The sequence below is a fragment of the Hypanus sabinus genome, chromosome 4 (genome assembly GCF_030144855.1).
Source record: "Hypanus sabinus isolate sHypSab1 chromosome 4, sHypSab1.hap1, whole genome shotgun sequence".
Taxonomy (NCBI): domain Eukaryota; kingdom Metazoa; phylum Chordata; class Chondrichthyes; order Myliobatiformes; family Dasyatidae; genus Hypanus; species Hypanus sabinus.
The window spans coordinates 25,056,392-25,074,240 of record NC_082709.1 but is presented as its reverse complement, the minus strand read 5'-3'; the positions used below and the strand labels follow the sequence as shown (position 1 = coordinate 25,074,240).

At 42.7% G+C, this 17,849-nt stretch overlaps 1 protein-coding gene across 1 annotated transcript in view; it reads right to left on the bottom strand.

The window, feature by feature from the left end:
• metap1d (methionyl aminopeptidase type 1D (mitochondrial)) overlaps positions 1 to 17,533 on the bottom strand; it is a 133,125-nt gene extending 115,592 nt beyond the window's left edge. The window contains exon 1 of the mRNA XM_059966647.1: positions 17,452 to 17,533. Within this exon, the coding sequence (XP_059822630.1) occupies positions 17,452 to 17,533 (82 nt within the window). The remainder of the gene's footprint in view (positions 1 to 17,451) is intronic.
• Between the last annotated feature and the right edge of the window lie 316 nt (positions 17,534 to 17,849).

Below are 17,849 nucleotides of genomic sequence, written 5' to 3'. Positions count from 1 at the left end.
CCTCACAGTGGACGCATCTAACATGGCAGTCGGTGGGGTACTGGAGCAGCTCATCACGGGTCGCTGGCAACCCCTGGCGTTTTTCAGCAAACACCTGCGGCCACCCGAGCTCAAATACAGTGCTTTCGACCGGGAACCGTTGGCGCTATACCTGGCAATCCGGCATTTCAGGTACTTCTTAGAAGGTAGGTCCTTCACCATGTTCACGGACCACAAACCGCTTACCTTTACGTTCACGAAGGTGTTCGATCCCTAGTCGTCCCGCCAGCAGCGCCATCTGTCCTACATCTCTGAATACACGACAGATGTCTGGCACGTCTCAGGTAAGGACAATGTCGTGGCGGTCGTGCTCTCTCGCCCTAACATTCATGCCCTTTCCCAAGGGCTAGACTTTGAGGCACTGGCAGAGGCGCAGCAGGCAGACGAGGAGATCCCGAGTTACAGAACCGCAGTCTCCGGTTTGCAGCTCCAGGACCTCCCCGCAGGCCCAGGTGAGAGGACCCTACTCTGTGACGTCGCCACCGGCCAGCCCCGTCCCGTCGTCCCAGCACCTTGGCGGCGACACATTTTCGACTCCATTCATAACTTGGCACAACCGTCCGGATGGTCTCCAGCAGGTTTGTTTGGCACGGACTCCGCAAGCAGGTCAATGAATGGGCCAGAACGCGCATGCACTGCCAGACGGCCAAGGTGCAGCGGCACACCAAAGTTCTGCCGCAGCAGTTCCACCCCACCCACCGGCGTTTCGACCACATTCACGTGGATATCGTGGCAGTGTCACGAGGAGCACGGCACCTCCTTACTATCGTGGACCGGTTCACAAGATGGCTGGAGGGGATCCGCTCACCGACACCACCTCCGAATCTTGCGTCCCGGCACTGATCGCCACCTGGGTGTCCTGCTTTGGTGTACCGACCCACATTACCTCCGACAGAGGTGCCCAGTTCACCTCCAGCCTGTGGTCAGCTATGGCCAGCCTTTTGGGGACTCAGCTGCACCACATCACTGCCTACCACCCACAGTCGAACGGACTATTGGAGCGTTTCCACTGTCACCTAAAGTCGGCTCATGGCCCGCCTGCGAGGAGCTAACTGGGCGGACGAGCTTCCCTGGGTCCTACTCGGCATCCGCATGGTGCCCAAAGATGATCTGCACGCCTCATCGGCCGAGTTGGTGTACGGCACACCCCTGGTCGTCCCCGAGGAGTTCATACCAGCCCCAAGGGGGCAAGAGGAAGAACCCGCAGCAGTCCTGGGCAGACTACGCGAGAGGCTCGGTGACCTGGCCCCCATACCCACTTCGCAGCATGGGCAGAGCCCAACCTGCGTACCCAAAGACCTGCAGAACTGTAAGTTTGTGTTTGTACGAAGGGGCGGGCATTGGCCACTGCTGCAACGGCCCTACGAGGGGCCGTTTACGGTGCTCAGGAACAACAGGTCTACGTTCGTGCTGGACGTTGGGGGGAGAGAGGAGGTTTTCATGGTGGACTGACTCAAAATGGCCCATGTGGACCTGGCGCAACCGGTCGAGTTTCTGGCACCGCGGCGCAGAGGCCGACCTCCCAAACCGGGTCCGGCCCGGACTGTGGACATTGGGGGGGTGTATCGCCGGTTTTGGGGGGCGGTTATGTGGCAACCCACTTCCTAGTGCACTCGAACCGGCTCACAAATAGCCAGCGCGCCGACACAAAGGCCAGGTCCGCAACAAAGGGAAAAAGCCTGCGGGGCTTTGTGAGTACGTGTCCCTTACAGCGTCCGCGCCCAGGGAGGGCAGGATGAGGGGGGCTTTAAAGCAAGGCTATGAAGTTCAAATAAAATCTTCTTTAATTGCAGTTTACCGACTCCGTGTCGTTATTTTAGCGCTGCATGTAGCACACCACTACAAGCTCTTATTTTGCTAAGCAGCCTCTTGTGCAGCACTTCGTCAAAGGCCTGAAAATCCACGTACACCACATCTACAGCATCTCCTTTGTCTGCCCTGCTTGTAATTTCCTCAAAAAATTGCAGTAGGTTAGTCAGGCAGGATTTTCCTTTCAGCATGTACTAGCCTGCAGCCATAATGTGATGAAGAACTGCAATGTGAACAGAAAAAGTCAAGGACCTGAATATAACTCCATTTCAACTCCCCTGGGAACCCTGCTACGAAGGGGCTTCAATTCTTGAACAGAAGAATCATTTTACTAGAGTTCAGGCAGACAAAGTCTTGGCAGTATGTTCTTCTAAATTTGTTTAAATGCAAGTAGTTTTGGATAACAGTCCTGGGAATAATGCATAACAAAAAACTTTAAAATTATCATTTCGAGGTTTTAATAGTCGAATAATAGTGTTGTGAAATACATTACTGTAATGCAATTAAAATAGTGATATATCAACAAAACTTCAGTTCTAAATAATACTGATCAGCAGAATTTCCATCTACAATAGCTGCTAATATGTTGATAATGAAGATACATAAAATTTAAAGCAAAATAAAGAATTATTTTTTTATGAATCACATAACCTACTAAATAGAAATTCTAAAAATCAAACATCTTAAGCAAAAGTATACTATTTCAGGTTTCTAATGGTTCTGACTTAACTCACTTTACCAAGACAAGAACAATTCACTTAATAACTGCCATCTGTTGCCTCATAGTGAAGAAAATACAATTTACTTTGAACTTCTCTGACCACATGGTTTGGCTTTGTAAAACTACATATGCAGTAAATAATGCAAAACTGGTTACTTGTGATGGCACTGGAAACTTGCCAGATTTAATCTTGGAGGAGAATGTCTCCTACTATCATACTCACAAAGTAGCACTAACAGCTTGGTAATAAAGTGATTGCTAACACATATCACATTGTTGGGAGGTATTTTTGCATTTTATCCTCCTCATCAAAGCATGCCAAGCTAAGCTAAGGAGCTAAGAAGCTCAGCAGGAGACCTACTTCTGCCAATAACTTAAAGATAATTACTGGAAATTTCTTATACTCTATGTGCTCAAATTGAATTCTCTTACACCCTGTGGGTCAGCATTTAATCACCTTTTAGTCCCTCCTCCTACTGACAAACTTGCCAAGAGTACAAACTCAGACATGACCTGTATTCCCTCGAGTATAAAAGATTAAAGAGTGACCTAATTGATGTGTTTAAAACAGCACAGGTTGAGTGAGCTGGGGGGGGGGGGGGGGGTTTACTCTTCAGAGAGATGACTTGATAGAGATGTACAAGATGATAAAAGGCATAGATTAAGTGGACAACCAGGGACTTTTCCCAGAACAGAAATGGTTAATATGAGGGTCATAATTTAAGATGATTGAAGGAAAGCATGGGGGTGGGGGGGGAGAGGGAATGTCAAAGATTTTTTTACACAGAGAGTGGAGTGGTGGGCGCATGGAACTCACTGCCAAGGAGTAGAGGCAGAAACATTGGGACATTTAAGAGACTCTTTGACAGGCACATGGATGACAGAAAAGCAGAGGGCTTGATCATAGAGTAGGTTAAAAATGTTGGCACAATATCGTGGGTCAAAAACCCTGTACTCTGCTATTACATTTTATATCCCATGAAATTAAAAGCAGAACATCTTGATGACCATAATTGTAAAAAGTAAAGTAGAACAAAAAAAATCCAAATGACAGATAACTTTCATTGGATGATTCTAAGCTTCCAAATAGCTCCCAGTTTAATTTTCCATCCCATTCCCACTCTGACCTTTGCCTTTCTCTTCATATGCAGTTCCAAATAAGTTGGAATGAAAGGTCATAAACATTAATTCCTCTTCTCTCTCCACTGAATCTATATGGCTTGTTAAGTATTTCCAGGGTTCTGTAACGCAAAAGATTCTGCAGATGCCGGAGATCCAGAGCAACACACACACACACACACACACACACACACACACACACACACACACACACACACACACACACACACACACACACACACACACACACACACACACACACACACACACACACACACACACACACACACACACACACACACACACTGCATGGCCAGAAGTGCTAAATAAAAAATGTTACAGAGCTTACTGAGGTAAAAGATGTTGCTAGAATCTGGATAAACCAACAACAGACAAAGAAAATGTATTTGAAAGACAAGCTGCATTTATAGAGAATAACTCACCACATCTTAGTTTAAATGCATCCTAGATTGCTGAAGTAAGCTGAAATAGCAAGGTGCCTGGCTCAGTTCAAAATAACATGAGCACAGGAGAAGACAAGTGAAATGCAAACATAATACCCTTGTTCCTAAAAGAAGGTGTAGGGATAAATCTACAAGCTTGACCTTGTTGAAAAAAACTTTGAGAAATGTTAATTAGGGTCCAAATTAACTGCGACTTGGACAAGTGTGAATTCATTAGGGAAGTCAGCAGATCTAAAGCATTACACACAAAATGCTGGAGGAACTCAGCAGGTCAGGCAGCATTTGTGGAAATGAATAAAAAATCAACATTTTGGGCAGAGACCCTTCTTCAGGATATGAAACCAGGAAGTAAATTGTGAGGAGGATATTATATATCTCCAATAAAATATGGGTAAGTAGATGGAATGGTTTTAATAAAAATAGAAAGTGTTGGAGAAATTAAACAGTTTAAGCGGCACCTGTAAACATAAATCAAATTTTTAGATCAAAGATCCCCTAACACAGAGGATTCTGCTAAGTATTTTCAACAAACATTTTTTCATAAATAAACTGTTGGAATATACTGCTGAGAACAAAACTGAAAATTACCTATCTCTCTATATTGTGATGAACAGATTTCTTTGAAAGTTCTAGCTTCCCTTGAGGAAATTTGGGAAGGAGGTAAGGATTTCTACAGAAATACACACACACATTTTTACATTCTGTGGCAAGTATCTACATGACTTTAAGTATGTTCAAAAAAGAAATTGTTAAGATTGATTTTCTTAATATCTAAAAATCTAACAAAGAGACATGGAACTTGAGCTGGACCGTGGTGCTGAGATGAAAGATTAGCCATGATCTCACGAAATGCAAGAGCAGACACAAGGACCTTTCTGATTCTTACGCCCTTACACTGCAGGTTCTCCATCAACAAGCATATCCAAGGAGATCTAACATGTTAGGGAAAACACTTGCAAATTTCCCTATTACAACAATGACTCATTGGTGCCTAGTAGCGTTGCCTTACTGTTATCCAAGAGTAACATATCAGTTTTATACATTCTGACAATACACAGTATTTCACCACAAGACAGTAATTTTTCAGCATATCCTTGTAGCAAATCGTAGTGCCTACATTTTGATTATGAATTTAAATTTTTAAATCAAATTACAACTCTCCCGTTCCTGCGCAGCTTGATGTAGAATAATAAGCTAAGAAAGATGATTGAAAAAGGACTCAATACCATCTATTACATTTCACAAAGGGCTCATAATCTCAGATTTAAACAAAAAGTGACTTTAAGTGGCACTGTAACTAATTGATTATAATAGGGCAGCACCTCTTATTTCATGGCAGCACCAAACTATACATGTAAAAATGCACAGATATTCATTTCAACTTAACATCTGGTTTCTAATCTTCCAGAAACCAGGAAAGGAAATGCACCATAAACTAGAGCAACTTGATATATCAAAATTTGTGAGGGTGCCCACATAGACAATCAAAAGGCACCAAAAGCATTTTCATACTTCATATAAGTATACTGATATGCTGATTACAAATTCAGACCTGTGCATTGACTGAATGGCAAAACGAAATGCAACATAATAGGGTTGAAACCTAAAGTTTTAAACCACTGGCCAGTTAGCTGAAACGTTGCACAGACCTCCCTATAGCGACTCCCACAAACCAAATCCTTGCATGAACAGTGATCAGAAAGGACCAAAGACTCTCTCCTCCAACTCCCACTGAACAAAGATTGACAACATTAGGAAAGTCATCATGACACAGAAATCATGCCTCCCCATGGAGAGTTACAGTAACTGGTAACTATTTGCACACATGTAAACAACATGTAATGTTATATGCAGGCCATTTAAGAAAGGGCCAATTGCTAATATATCAAATAAGTGGCACAGCTTGCATATAAAATCAGCATTGCGCACTTTAGCAATCCAAATAGACCTTTAGATCTATTTTCTTTTGCTATTTAGAAATAAAATGTAATAATAATCCAAATTAATTAATCTCATCTAAATTAATCTTGCCTCATGAACATTTTATTTTTTCATTGAAATCTACAGTATATTACAAAGTATGGCCAATAAATGCAACTGTAGGCAGTAGCCACAACTAAACTAGTAACTTACAGCAATCTTAAAATACACTGCCGTTGAGTACATGTTCCCTGTAGAGTCTTAGGGAACACGTATTCATCTGCAAGAGCAGTCAAACACATGAGAGACAAGGAATTCAAAAAAGATGTTTATTCGATGCTCCTCATCAGGCTCTCTTGAACATAATATAAATATCATTGAGGTCAGTTACAGAGCTAAATTATGAGAGAGATAAGAATCTTGCAGCAACAATTAATGTTCACAACCAAATACACTATCTCCACTTGAAGAATTGTAACAGGGCTTTATAAGTTCAACGGTTCTGAACTATGGACCAATGTCTAACCCAGTAGCATTGTGCAGACTTTGCAATGCAAAGATTGATCTTAAATCTTCAGCTGTACAGTCCATAATGTACATCAGCCAACACATCTGACTTCCAGCCATCAAATCATACCAAAAACATGGTCCTCTCCATGTTCTTATATGAACCCTTTGGAACAACGCCGCTTTTATACCTAGAGTGATGCTTAAGGAGATTGTGTCAACAGTCCCAAAATCATACATGCACTGGCTCACTACTCTTCATCATTGTCAATGCCAGATCAATAGTCAAGTCCTCTTGTCATTTCCTTACTATTCCTAAAATGCCTGTAGCTTTTCTTCCTCCCTGTGATCACCTGTCTGTGTCCCTGTAGATGAAAAGGATTCACACGGAGCCTGGGGTTTACCTTCAGAACAATCTTTTTCTTTATTACAAGCTGACATCAACAGATGAGTCACTCATCCTGGGCAATGAATGTTCCCTAATTCAGAGTTTCCATTATTTTTATACTATATGTTATTTACACCTCCCCCCACTATCTCTCTTCTTCATGCAAAGCATATACAAAGTGAAGGAACACTTCCATTCAAAATTCAGTGCCTATGTGCAAAGTGAGCTGTCAAAGTCTGAGCGTGTCGTCTGCTACATGAACTGTGTGCAGTTCCATTATTACCTTATACATACAATGGGAAGCTTCTGTCCTGCAGCTGATGGAATTATTGTTCGGTTGGTAACCAGGCATGGGTTGACTACAGTTCATTTTAGCCTTCAGTATGTGGTTCAGGCCGGTTTGAACCTGTTGCAGACTTCCTCTGTCTGTTACTAACACTGGAGTCCTCCCTGCTACATGATTATCCCAATCTCCACTACAGTACTACAGAGCAATTTTATTATTCCCTACTACAGTCCACATTTCCTTAACTCTGGTTGGTCGCTAATTCATACCATTTGCAATGAAGTGGTCTTGTGTTTTCAGTCTTTTCAATACAACTATCAGCTGTGTGTATATTAATACACATCCTTCAAAAATGAGACTTTAAGTAGCTATTTCCATTGCAGTGACAAGGAAATCATCATCTACTGTATATAAAGAAAAACTTAGTCACTGTTTGATCTGCTTTCATCAGAGGGTAGTCTTTTCAAAATAGTATCATTTTCTACATTTGCTTAGTTTACACATTCAGCTCGACTGTGCATCTCTCTTGCAGCCATTGACAGGTTTCAGCCTTTGTGTGATTGGCGGTTAAAAACTTGTGCAAATTGTCCTCTCGGCAGGAATTGGATAAGTCTGCTCCCTGGAAATATAATTGCAGACACCTCCTTCTTGATTCCTGCTTGCTTTATCTATAAGCCTGCAACATGTATATAAATCTTTACTGATTGACTGATTGACTGTGGACTTCAGGAAGCGGAATTTGGGAGAATACACTCCAGTCTGCATTGAAGGGTCAGTAGTGGAAAGAAAGAGCAGCTTCAAGTTCCTGAACGTCAACATATCAGAGGGTCTATCCCAGGTTCAACAAACAAGGTATGCAAGCAGTTCTATTTCATTAGGAGTTTAAAGAAATTTGGATGTCACAAAGGACTCCTGTTGGATATTCAGATGAAGAACAATCTGACGGGTTGCATCGAAGCCTGGTACAGAGCCTCCAATGCTCAAAGTTCAAATTAAGTTCATTATCAAGTACATTATCACCATATACAATCTGAGATTCATTTTCTTATGGGCATTGTCATGTACCCTGTGACCAGGTTACAGAACCAGCAGAAATGGAGAGCACATTGGAGTCTGGTATTACTAAGAACTAATAGTGTTTATTAGTACTTAGCAATACAGCAATATAAATGCAAGTATATTGAACAGGTTAGCAATGATATATGTGTGATACTAGGAACAAAGGGGTAAATGGGTACAGTCTAATGATATGATGAAGAGAGTTCAGTTCAGTTCAAGGTAGTTAGTGGAAGAGAGGGAGAGGGAGATGAGCTGATGCCGTCGATCTTCCCGTTGTCTTCCGAAGTCCTGTTGTGGTCACTGACTATGACCATGATACGTACAACCGTTCTTCAGTGGTGGAATTATCACCCAGGCAAGGATGACACACAAATAATTCCCCACCGGTCCCACCTTTTCACGCTGTGAGCCACTGATCAATTTCCCCGAATCCATCCTCCAAAAACCCACCTTCATGTGGGTGCACCAAAGCTTGTTCAGTGTCCGAAACAAGACAAAGTGCAAAAGACAACTAACTATCCAATACAAATGATGATAATAATAATAATAATAATAATAATAAACAAATAAGCAATAAATATCGCGAAAAGATGAAGAGTCCTTGAAAATGATTCCACAGGTTGTGGGAACAGTTCAGTGATGGAGTGAGTGAACTTGAGTGAAGTTATCCCTTTTGGTTTAAAAGCCTGATGGTTGAAAGGTAATAACTGCTCCTGAACCTGGTGCTACAAGTCCTGAGGTTCCTGTACCTTCTTCCTGATGGCAGCAGAGAGAAGAGAGCATGGCCTGGTTGGCTGGGACCCTGATGATGGATGTTGCTTTCCTGTGACAGCAGTCCATCTAGATGTGTTCAGTGATGGGGATGGCTTTACCAGTGATGGACCAGGCTGTATCCACTACTTTTTGTAGGCTTTTCTGTTCATGGGGATTTGTGTTCCCATACAAGGCCATGATGCAATCTGTCATTATACTCTCTACCGCACATCTGTAGAAGTTTGTCAAGGATGACATGCTAAATCTTCGCAAACTTCTAAGAAAGTAAAGGTGCTGCTGTGTTTTATTTAAGGACACTTATGTGCTGGACTCAGGACAGATCCTTTGAAATGATAACACTGAGCAATTTAAAGTTGCTAACCCTCTCCTCTTCTGATCTCCTGATGAGAAATGGCTCACAGATCTCCAGATTCCTCCTCTCGTAATTGGTTATCAGCTCCTTGGTCTAGCTGACTTCAAGTGAGAGGTTGTTGTTCCATCACCACTCAATCCAGTTGATCATGCACAGGTTTTTAGTACTCAGCCAGGTACACCATCAGATACTTCTCATGGGTTCACCATCCTGAAGGATGCTCTCAGAGTCACAGTGTCATTGGGTGCCTCCATGTTTTGATGGTCAAAGTAAGCATAGAAGGCATTAAGATCGTCTGGGAGTGAGTCTTTGTTATCACCAATGTTGCTTGATTTCACTGTGTCTGAGGTGCTAGCCATTCAAACTCTGCCACAGCTCCACAGATGTCAAGCATCTTTCAGTGATTCAGGTTTGGTCCGGAATTGTCACTTTCCGGAGGTCAACCTGGATCTCTTGTTGTTTACTTGGTTGACAGACCTCAACATCACCGATGTGGCCTTCAGCAGTTTGCAGGTTCATACAGAGCTACTGGATTTTGGTTCATCTAGGGCTACTGGTTGGGAAAGGCTCTCAATGATTTTGTGAGGACACTCTTGTCTAGGACTGTTTTTATAAAGTGTGCAACAACTGTGGTGTACTTATTCAGGTCCTCTGGCAAATCCTTGGGTACAACCCAGTCCATCAACTCAAAGCAATCACATAGCTACTCCTCTGCCTCCTGAGACCACCTCTTTGTTGTCCTTATCTCTTGAGTCTTGCTCTTAAGCATCTGTCTGTATGCAGGTAGAAGGACGACCAGATGGTCAGATTTCCTGACATGTGATCTAGGAATGGAACCGTTGGCATTACTAATTGCAGTAAAAGTGGTCGAGTGTGTTTGGACCCCTTGTGGTACAGGTGATGTCGATGATAACTGAGCAGGGATTTCTTCAAACATACCTGACTGAAGTCCCTGACAATAATTTGAAAGGTGTCAGATCCCAATGCACAGGATCACAATAAGTCTTCAGAGGGTTGAAGACTCAACCAGTTCCATCATGGGGAAAAGCTCTCCCGCCATTGAGAAGACCTTCAATACCCTACATGACCCACATTAAAGACCCTCAATATCCAGGACACACTCTATTCACGTTTCTACCATCTAGAAAGAGGTACAGGAGCCTGAAGATCTATCCTAAATGTTTTCAGAACAGCTTCTTCCTCTCCATCATTAGATTTCTGAAAGGTCCATGAACCGTGTTATTCGTCTTCTGCACTGTTTACTTTGTAACATATAGTAATTTTTATGTCTTGCATTGTACTGTTGCCACAAAACAACAAATTTCATGATTTGCAGGGGGTCCTCACTGAACACCAGGCAGTTTGCATATTGTCCCAACCGCTCAACAGACGAAGCCATCGCCACCACCCTCCACCTGGACAAAAAAAGGACACGTACGTTCAAATGCTGTTCATAGACTTCAGTTCAGTATTCAACACAAACATTCCTCAGCACCTGACTGGAAAGCTGAAACTGCTGGGCCTGAACATCTCCCTCTGCAACTGGATCCTAGACTTCCTGACGGGGAGACCTCAGTCAGTCCAGATCAGGAACAGCATCTCCAACACCATCACACTGAGTACGGCCCCCCCCCCACCCCCAGGGCGGTGTGCTCAGTCTACTGCTGACCCATGACTGTGCAGCAATACACAGCTCGAATCACATCATCAAGTTCGCCAATAACAAGACCATGGTGGGTCTCATCAGCAAAAATGATGAGTCAGCATACAGAGAGGAGGTGCAGCGACTAATAGACTGGTGCAGAGCCAACAACCTGTCTCTAAATGTGAACAAAAGAGATGGTTGTTGACTTCAGGAGAGCATGGAGTGACCACTCTCCACTGAACATTGATGGCTCCTCCATTGAGATCATCAAGAGCACCAAATTTCTTGGTGTTCACCTGGCGGAGAATCTCACCTCATCCCTCAACACCAGCTCCACAGCCAAGAAAGCCCAGCGGCGTCTCTACTTTCTGCGAAGGCTGAGAAAAGTCCATCTCCCACCCCCGCCCCCATCCTCACCACATTCTACAGAGGATGTATCAAAAGCATTCTGAGCAGCTGCATCACTGCCTGGTTCGGGAATTGCACCGTCTTGGATCGCAAGATTCCCTAGCGGATAGCGAGGTCAGCTGAGAAGATCATCGGGTTCTCTCTTCCCGCCATTGCAGACATTTACACCACATGCTGCACCCACAAAGCTAACAGCATTGTGAAGGACCCCACGCATCCCTCATACAAACTCTTCTCCCTCCTGCCATCTGGCAAAAGATACGGAAGCATTCGGGCTCTCACAACCAGACTGTGCAACAGTTTCTTCCCCCAAGCCGTCGGACTCCTCAATACCCAGAGTCTAGACTGACATCTACATCATTTATTATTATATTGAAATTTGTCCTCTTCTTGTTTATTTTGTTTATCTTGTTTATTATTAATTAGTTATTGTACTGCCCTGCACTGCTTTGTGCACATTATGTACTCTTGTGTAGGTCTGTAGTCTAGTGTAGTTCTTGTGTTGTTTCATGTAGCACCAGGGTCCTGGAGGAACGTTCTTTCGTTTTTACTGTGTACTGTACCAACAGTTTATGGTCGAAATGACAATAAGAAGCAACTTGACTTGACTTGATATGTCAGTGATATTAAATGGGATTCTGATTCTAACAACAAGGTCTTCTCCTGTATTCTATCCATGCAAGCTAGTTTCAACAAGTGTTAGTAATGTAACAAAATAACGCACTGCTGAGGCTTTCCTTCCACAAGTCATAGCAGATTGTAAATACAGTAACATGGTTTGTCTTTGTTTAATGGTTGGTGAAGTTGTGCTAACAATACAAAAAGACAGGGTAGACATCTGGCAATAAAGTTAGGTCATAAATATCTACACTGCCATATTTTCAGGTCTCCAGGTTTTGATGATACCCTCAATTTTCTCTTTTACTCTCTTTATTGCACATGCAAGTTCAAGTTTAATTGTCACTCAACCCATATACATGAATATAGTCAAATGAAACAGCATTCTTCCAGGGCCAAGGTACAAAACATAGTGCCAACAGTCACACACAGCCCAAGGCACACATAGCACATATAATTACGATAGCAGTAAAGCGTACCATCTCAATAAAACTCATAATAATATAGCCCAAATCCTTGAGTGTCATGTCCTGCAGATTGACGTTGCATAGGGTACTGTCCTGGAGCCAAGCAGCAGTTCCTCATCTCACACTGGTATAGCCACAAACACAATCTAGCTTGTCTTCTTATGAGCTGCTGATTGCCTCGCAATGAACCCGTGAATTGGATTTGCATTATTCTACATTATCATCGACCAACATTGTTTTTTCTTCTTGCGATCACAATCATTTGCACTGTTTCTTGGATCCCATGCTGACTATGTGCACCACCTCTGCTGGCTTCCTCCTTGGGCTGCTGTAATAGGCAGCAACATATCCAAATTCAGCCCTACCACCACTGAGCAACTCACTGATGGGGTATACCTGCAGTACTCAATGCTCTTAATATCCAGCAAGTGTTTTGCGATCATAAAAATAACATAAATGATGAGCAATTACACCTCTGTTTTGACCCAAAGACGCCACTGCTGCCATCTTACCAGTGTTACCAATCATTCTAGAAGAGCTCAAAGCTGCAAGTATGACTTCAAAAGTATGTTAGGGATCCACAATCAAGACACTGATCTGAATATTAACATTGCTGTAGTGTAGACTGTTCTATCATGGGAAGGAACACTTACAAACAAAAGTTCATTCAGTTGCTATTAGTGGGAAGCTCTTTCAAATGAATATTAAATTTTTATTAATTTTAAAGTGCTCCCCACCAACAGCATCACAGGTGGCATCCTCAGAGTATTAAAACAAAAAGAGTATGTAGTCCTTTATAATGAGCATAAAGAAAGGCCAATTATGTTAACTAATTAACCATGGTTTGGAGAATAGAAGATCAGTGTCAAAATATTCCAGCCAAGTTTGTGCAAACTTCTAAAGTTCAAAGATCAAAGTAAATTTATTCTCAAAGTACATACAAGTCATCATGTACTATCCCAAGATCCATTTTCTTACAGGCTTTCACAGTAAATACGAAGAAACACAATAGAATCAATGAAAAGCCACACACAACAACGTGCAAAAGATAAACTATGCAAATAGAAAAGAAGAAACTAAATAGTATTAATGGTCCTTAAAGTTGTTATAGCTAGGGGTGGTAGTGGGGTAGATGTCTCAAATAGCTTCTGACGAACAAGTCCATTTCCTGGACTTCACGTGTGGCTTAGCTACTAAGCTTGTAATACCAGTTCTACGGACTTAAGGGACAAAAATGGGTTACTGGTACCTTAAAACCAGTCATTTAGGGCAGATGGGGCTCATTAGCCATGGTTGGCAGCTCATCTAAGAGAAGGACAACTTTGATGTCAAACCTCTGCTGCCTTTTGGATAAGCCCACTCATGAGGAAAGCTTTTTGAGTGAACCCCAAAGAAAAATGCGGAGCAGGCGTCCCTTAGGCTACATTGACTTCAATGCTCTCTGGCAACTCCTGTGACACTACTGGTGCCAATCGGTCTCTGCAGTTCATTTGAATTCATCGGCTGCACGGAGAGGGAAAGCCTGCTGCATAGGCAACAGCTTGCACTTGATATCGTATTGTCCTGGCTTGGTCATCATGTAGACAACTGGGATGTAACATACATGGTCAATACCAACCAACAGAGGGCCTCAATAATAATAATAAGAAGAAATAAATATCAAGAACATGAGATGAAGAGTCCTTGAAAATGAGTCCATAGGTTGTGGGATGAGTATTGGGATGAATGACATTATCCCCTCTGGTTCAAGAGTTCATTCCCATCTAGATATGTCCATACATGGCCTCCTCTACTGCCATTATGAGGTCAAACTCAGGTTGGAGGAGCAACACATCTACCGTCTGGGTAGCCTCCAGCCTGGTGGTATGAACATTGAATTCTCCAGTTTTTGGTAATTCCCTCCCCCTCCCCCTTTCCCTATCCCAGATCCCTCTCTGCCTCTCTCCCTTTTCAACTTTCTGCTTCTTTATCTCTATAGTTCTTTCATTCTTATCCCCTTCCCCTCCCCCCTTTATCTCTCCTCTGATTGGTTTTCCACCTGGCGCCTCTAGACCCTACCCCCTCCCCTATCACTATTACTGGGTTTCAGTCCTCTCTTCCCCCCCCCCCCCCATTTCTGATGAAGGGTCTCGGCCCGAAACGTTAGCTACTCTTTTCTCACAGATGCTGCCTGACCTGCTGAGTTCTTCCAGCACTGTGTTCGTATTCTTTGATCCACAACATCTGCAATTGTATTTTTGTGTTTTGGTTCAAGAGCTTGATGGTTGAGGGATAATAACTGTTCCTGAACCTGGTGTTGTGGGTCCTGAGGCTTCTCTACATTCCTCCTGATGGCAACAGCGAGGAGAGAGCCTGACCTGGATGGTGGGGCCCTTGATGATGGATGCTACTTTCCTTTGGCAGTTCTCCTTGTACAGTAGATATACTCAGTGGTGGGGAGAGATTAACCCATGATGGACTTCTACAGTAAAATAAATTCATACTAGGAAAATGGAACATAAAAGTTACATTTTACATAAAAGCTGATGCTAAAACACAACTTTTGCCTCTGCGCATAATGCTCAGATAAAATCTGAGTGATAAATACAATTGAAAGATTGATGGATATTTGATATTGGTGAAAATAGGAAAAAAGTGATAGGACAAAACTTTATGGCTTTGCAAGGATTTCAAGTGAATCTCAATAAAGCAGCAAATCCCAAGCAATGCCCTCTGCATACAGCTGTAAATTTCTATGCTGCTTTGTCAAGGGCAAGTGGTTATAAAGCTATACTTGTCCCATGTTTATGAACAGGTAAATTTAAGTGTAGGGTATCAACATTATTTGACAATTAGTTCACAAAGCAAGTTGTATTTGCAAGCCATACTGCCAAAGGTAGTAAAATTAGCACACAAAAAAAAAATCATATGGTGCTCCTCACAACACTTATGCATCTAAATGTTGTGTGGACCTCTCTTCTGTTGTTTCCAACTCATTTCCTTCCATAAAGATTTCATTCTGATGGTTTGTTAAGTTACAAATGGTTTGCACTCTTGCTTAAAGTAAGCAATTATACACTCTAAACTGACAGGCAAGAATTGAGTGATTGCCATGGTACCCGAAACAACATTTTCCACTATTTACAGAGTCAAAGAAACAAGGACTTATACAGCAAAAGAAACAAGCCTTTTGGCCTACCACATTCGAAGTGGACTATCAAATGCCTATGCATACTAAACCCATTTACCAGCAGATGGCCTGCAAATTTCTAACTATACACCCTATCTGTGTCAGTAAAAATTTTGCATATATCCATCAGATCCCCTTCAACATCTTCTGCTGTCTATGCAGTCTATTGTTGTGCTTGAAATGTTCTATTTCAGGCATCATGCTGATGAATTTCCTCTGCACCCTCTCCAGTGCAATCACAGCCTTCCAGAGGTATATACAATTATTCTCACTTCACATGCTCGTGTAGGCCATTCTCAGGAGTGAAACCCCTGCCTTTAATCCTGCTATTGATTTGCATGCTATATTTGTATTAACATGCTTCATCGACAAAAAATGTATTTATGGGCCATTTCCCAAGTTGTGGCTATTCTGTATGCCCAACTGAATGTTAAGATATTGCATATGTAGTAACTTGCTTCATGATGTTCATATAAACCTCATCCATGGAACATCTGTGCATTTGTACTGTGCGCTATAGAACATGTTTCTCAAAACATCCAAGTAGTCACTGATCATCTTCCCTGACAACTGATCGCAGATCCCATAATTTAACTCTAAAGGAATTCTTATGTCCTGGGTTGAAGAAGCTTTGGCAACTTTGTTAAATGGTAACACACACAAAATGCTGGAGGAACTCAGCAAGTCAGGATGCATCCATGGAAGTGAATAAACAATCACTGTTTTGGGCCTAGACCCTTCATCAGGATTAAAAAGGGGGCAGAAGCCAGAATAAGAAAGTGGGGAAGTTGAAGGAGTACAAGCTGGCAGGCAATAAGTGAAACCAAATAGGGGCAAGGAGGTGATGGGTGAATAAAGTGAGAAGCTAGAAGGTGAAAGATAGAGGTATTAAGGGGCTGAAGAAGGAGGAATCTAATAACATTTGGCCTCATTCCCACTGAGATTACCTCAATTTTGCATATAGTCTTATCTTCTCCATTATCCTCAATATATTATTTACCTGGTGAAACGTTATCAGTATTTCACTATCCTGAAGGACAGCTACGTTTTGTAAGAGAAACCAAGCATTTCTGTATACTGTCCAACCATTTTACACTAGTCCAACAATCTTTATTTTCCTGTTCCAGTTCGTACCTCACAACACTATAATTGAATGCGTTTGCCTGCTGCACCTACTGCACAGAATTACTAGGTTACCTTATCTGACATCCCATCCTTAATGCCAGCAATTTAAGTTTTCTCCTTGGGTTTCAAACATGCAATAAAACCAATTTGTTGAGTTTGCAGATTTTTTTTAAAAAAAGCAAAAAGCTCGATTTTTAATTCAATGGGTCCCAGCACACTGCCTCAATACTGTCTTTTGATATTACTGCAGCCCAGTAAGCAATTAATATAATTCTTAAGGTCCTAAAGCAAGTTCAAAACTATTATTACATAGATCTTAACTGTGATGTTTTTGTCATACAGCAGAATTAACTACTGTAGTCGCCAAGTTATTAACTGTAAAGTCCCACTACCCAAGTGGCAGCTGTTATATTGTGCGCATGTGCGGCAGGGGAGCGGGGCGGAGCGGGTAGAAAACGTCTCGCCCCGTTAAAGTCTGGCAGGTGTCTACGGAGTTTAGTTCATGGAGAAGCCTTCCTGGCTAGATAATCGCCTGCCCGCAGCTTTGGCGGGGGTAGCGTTGAGCGTGACGAGTGGCTTACCTGCTATATTTCGGCGAAGATTGAGCAGCGCGCCGGGCGCCATGTTGGCGACAGTTGGGGCGGATGTCCCAGCATTCCCCATGTGGGGCCGGCCGTCCGTCCGTCGTTCGGGCGGGCGACCAGCGGTACTTCGCCCGGGGCAAAGCCGCTCACAGGTTCCCCGATCAGGCAGCAACGGGGAACGGTCATTTCTGTCACCTGCCCTGGGTGCCAGCTCACTTCTTCAAATGTAGATTAATGCCCCTGGGGAGAGAGAATGCCATAACGTTTTCTCCTTTACTGGAGTAAGGTTGCTATATTACTGAGTTTAGTGGCAAAAGATAACCAGTCCTTAAATCCGAGGCCATTTCTTTGCAAATTTACAGATTTGTAATGTCTTTTTTTTTCTGGCAGACCTG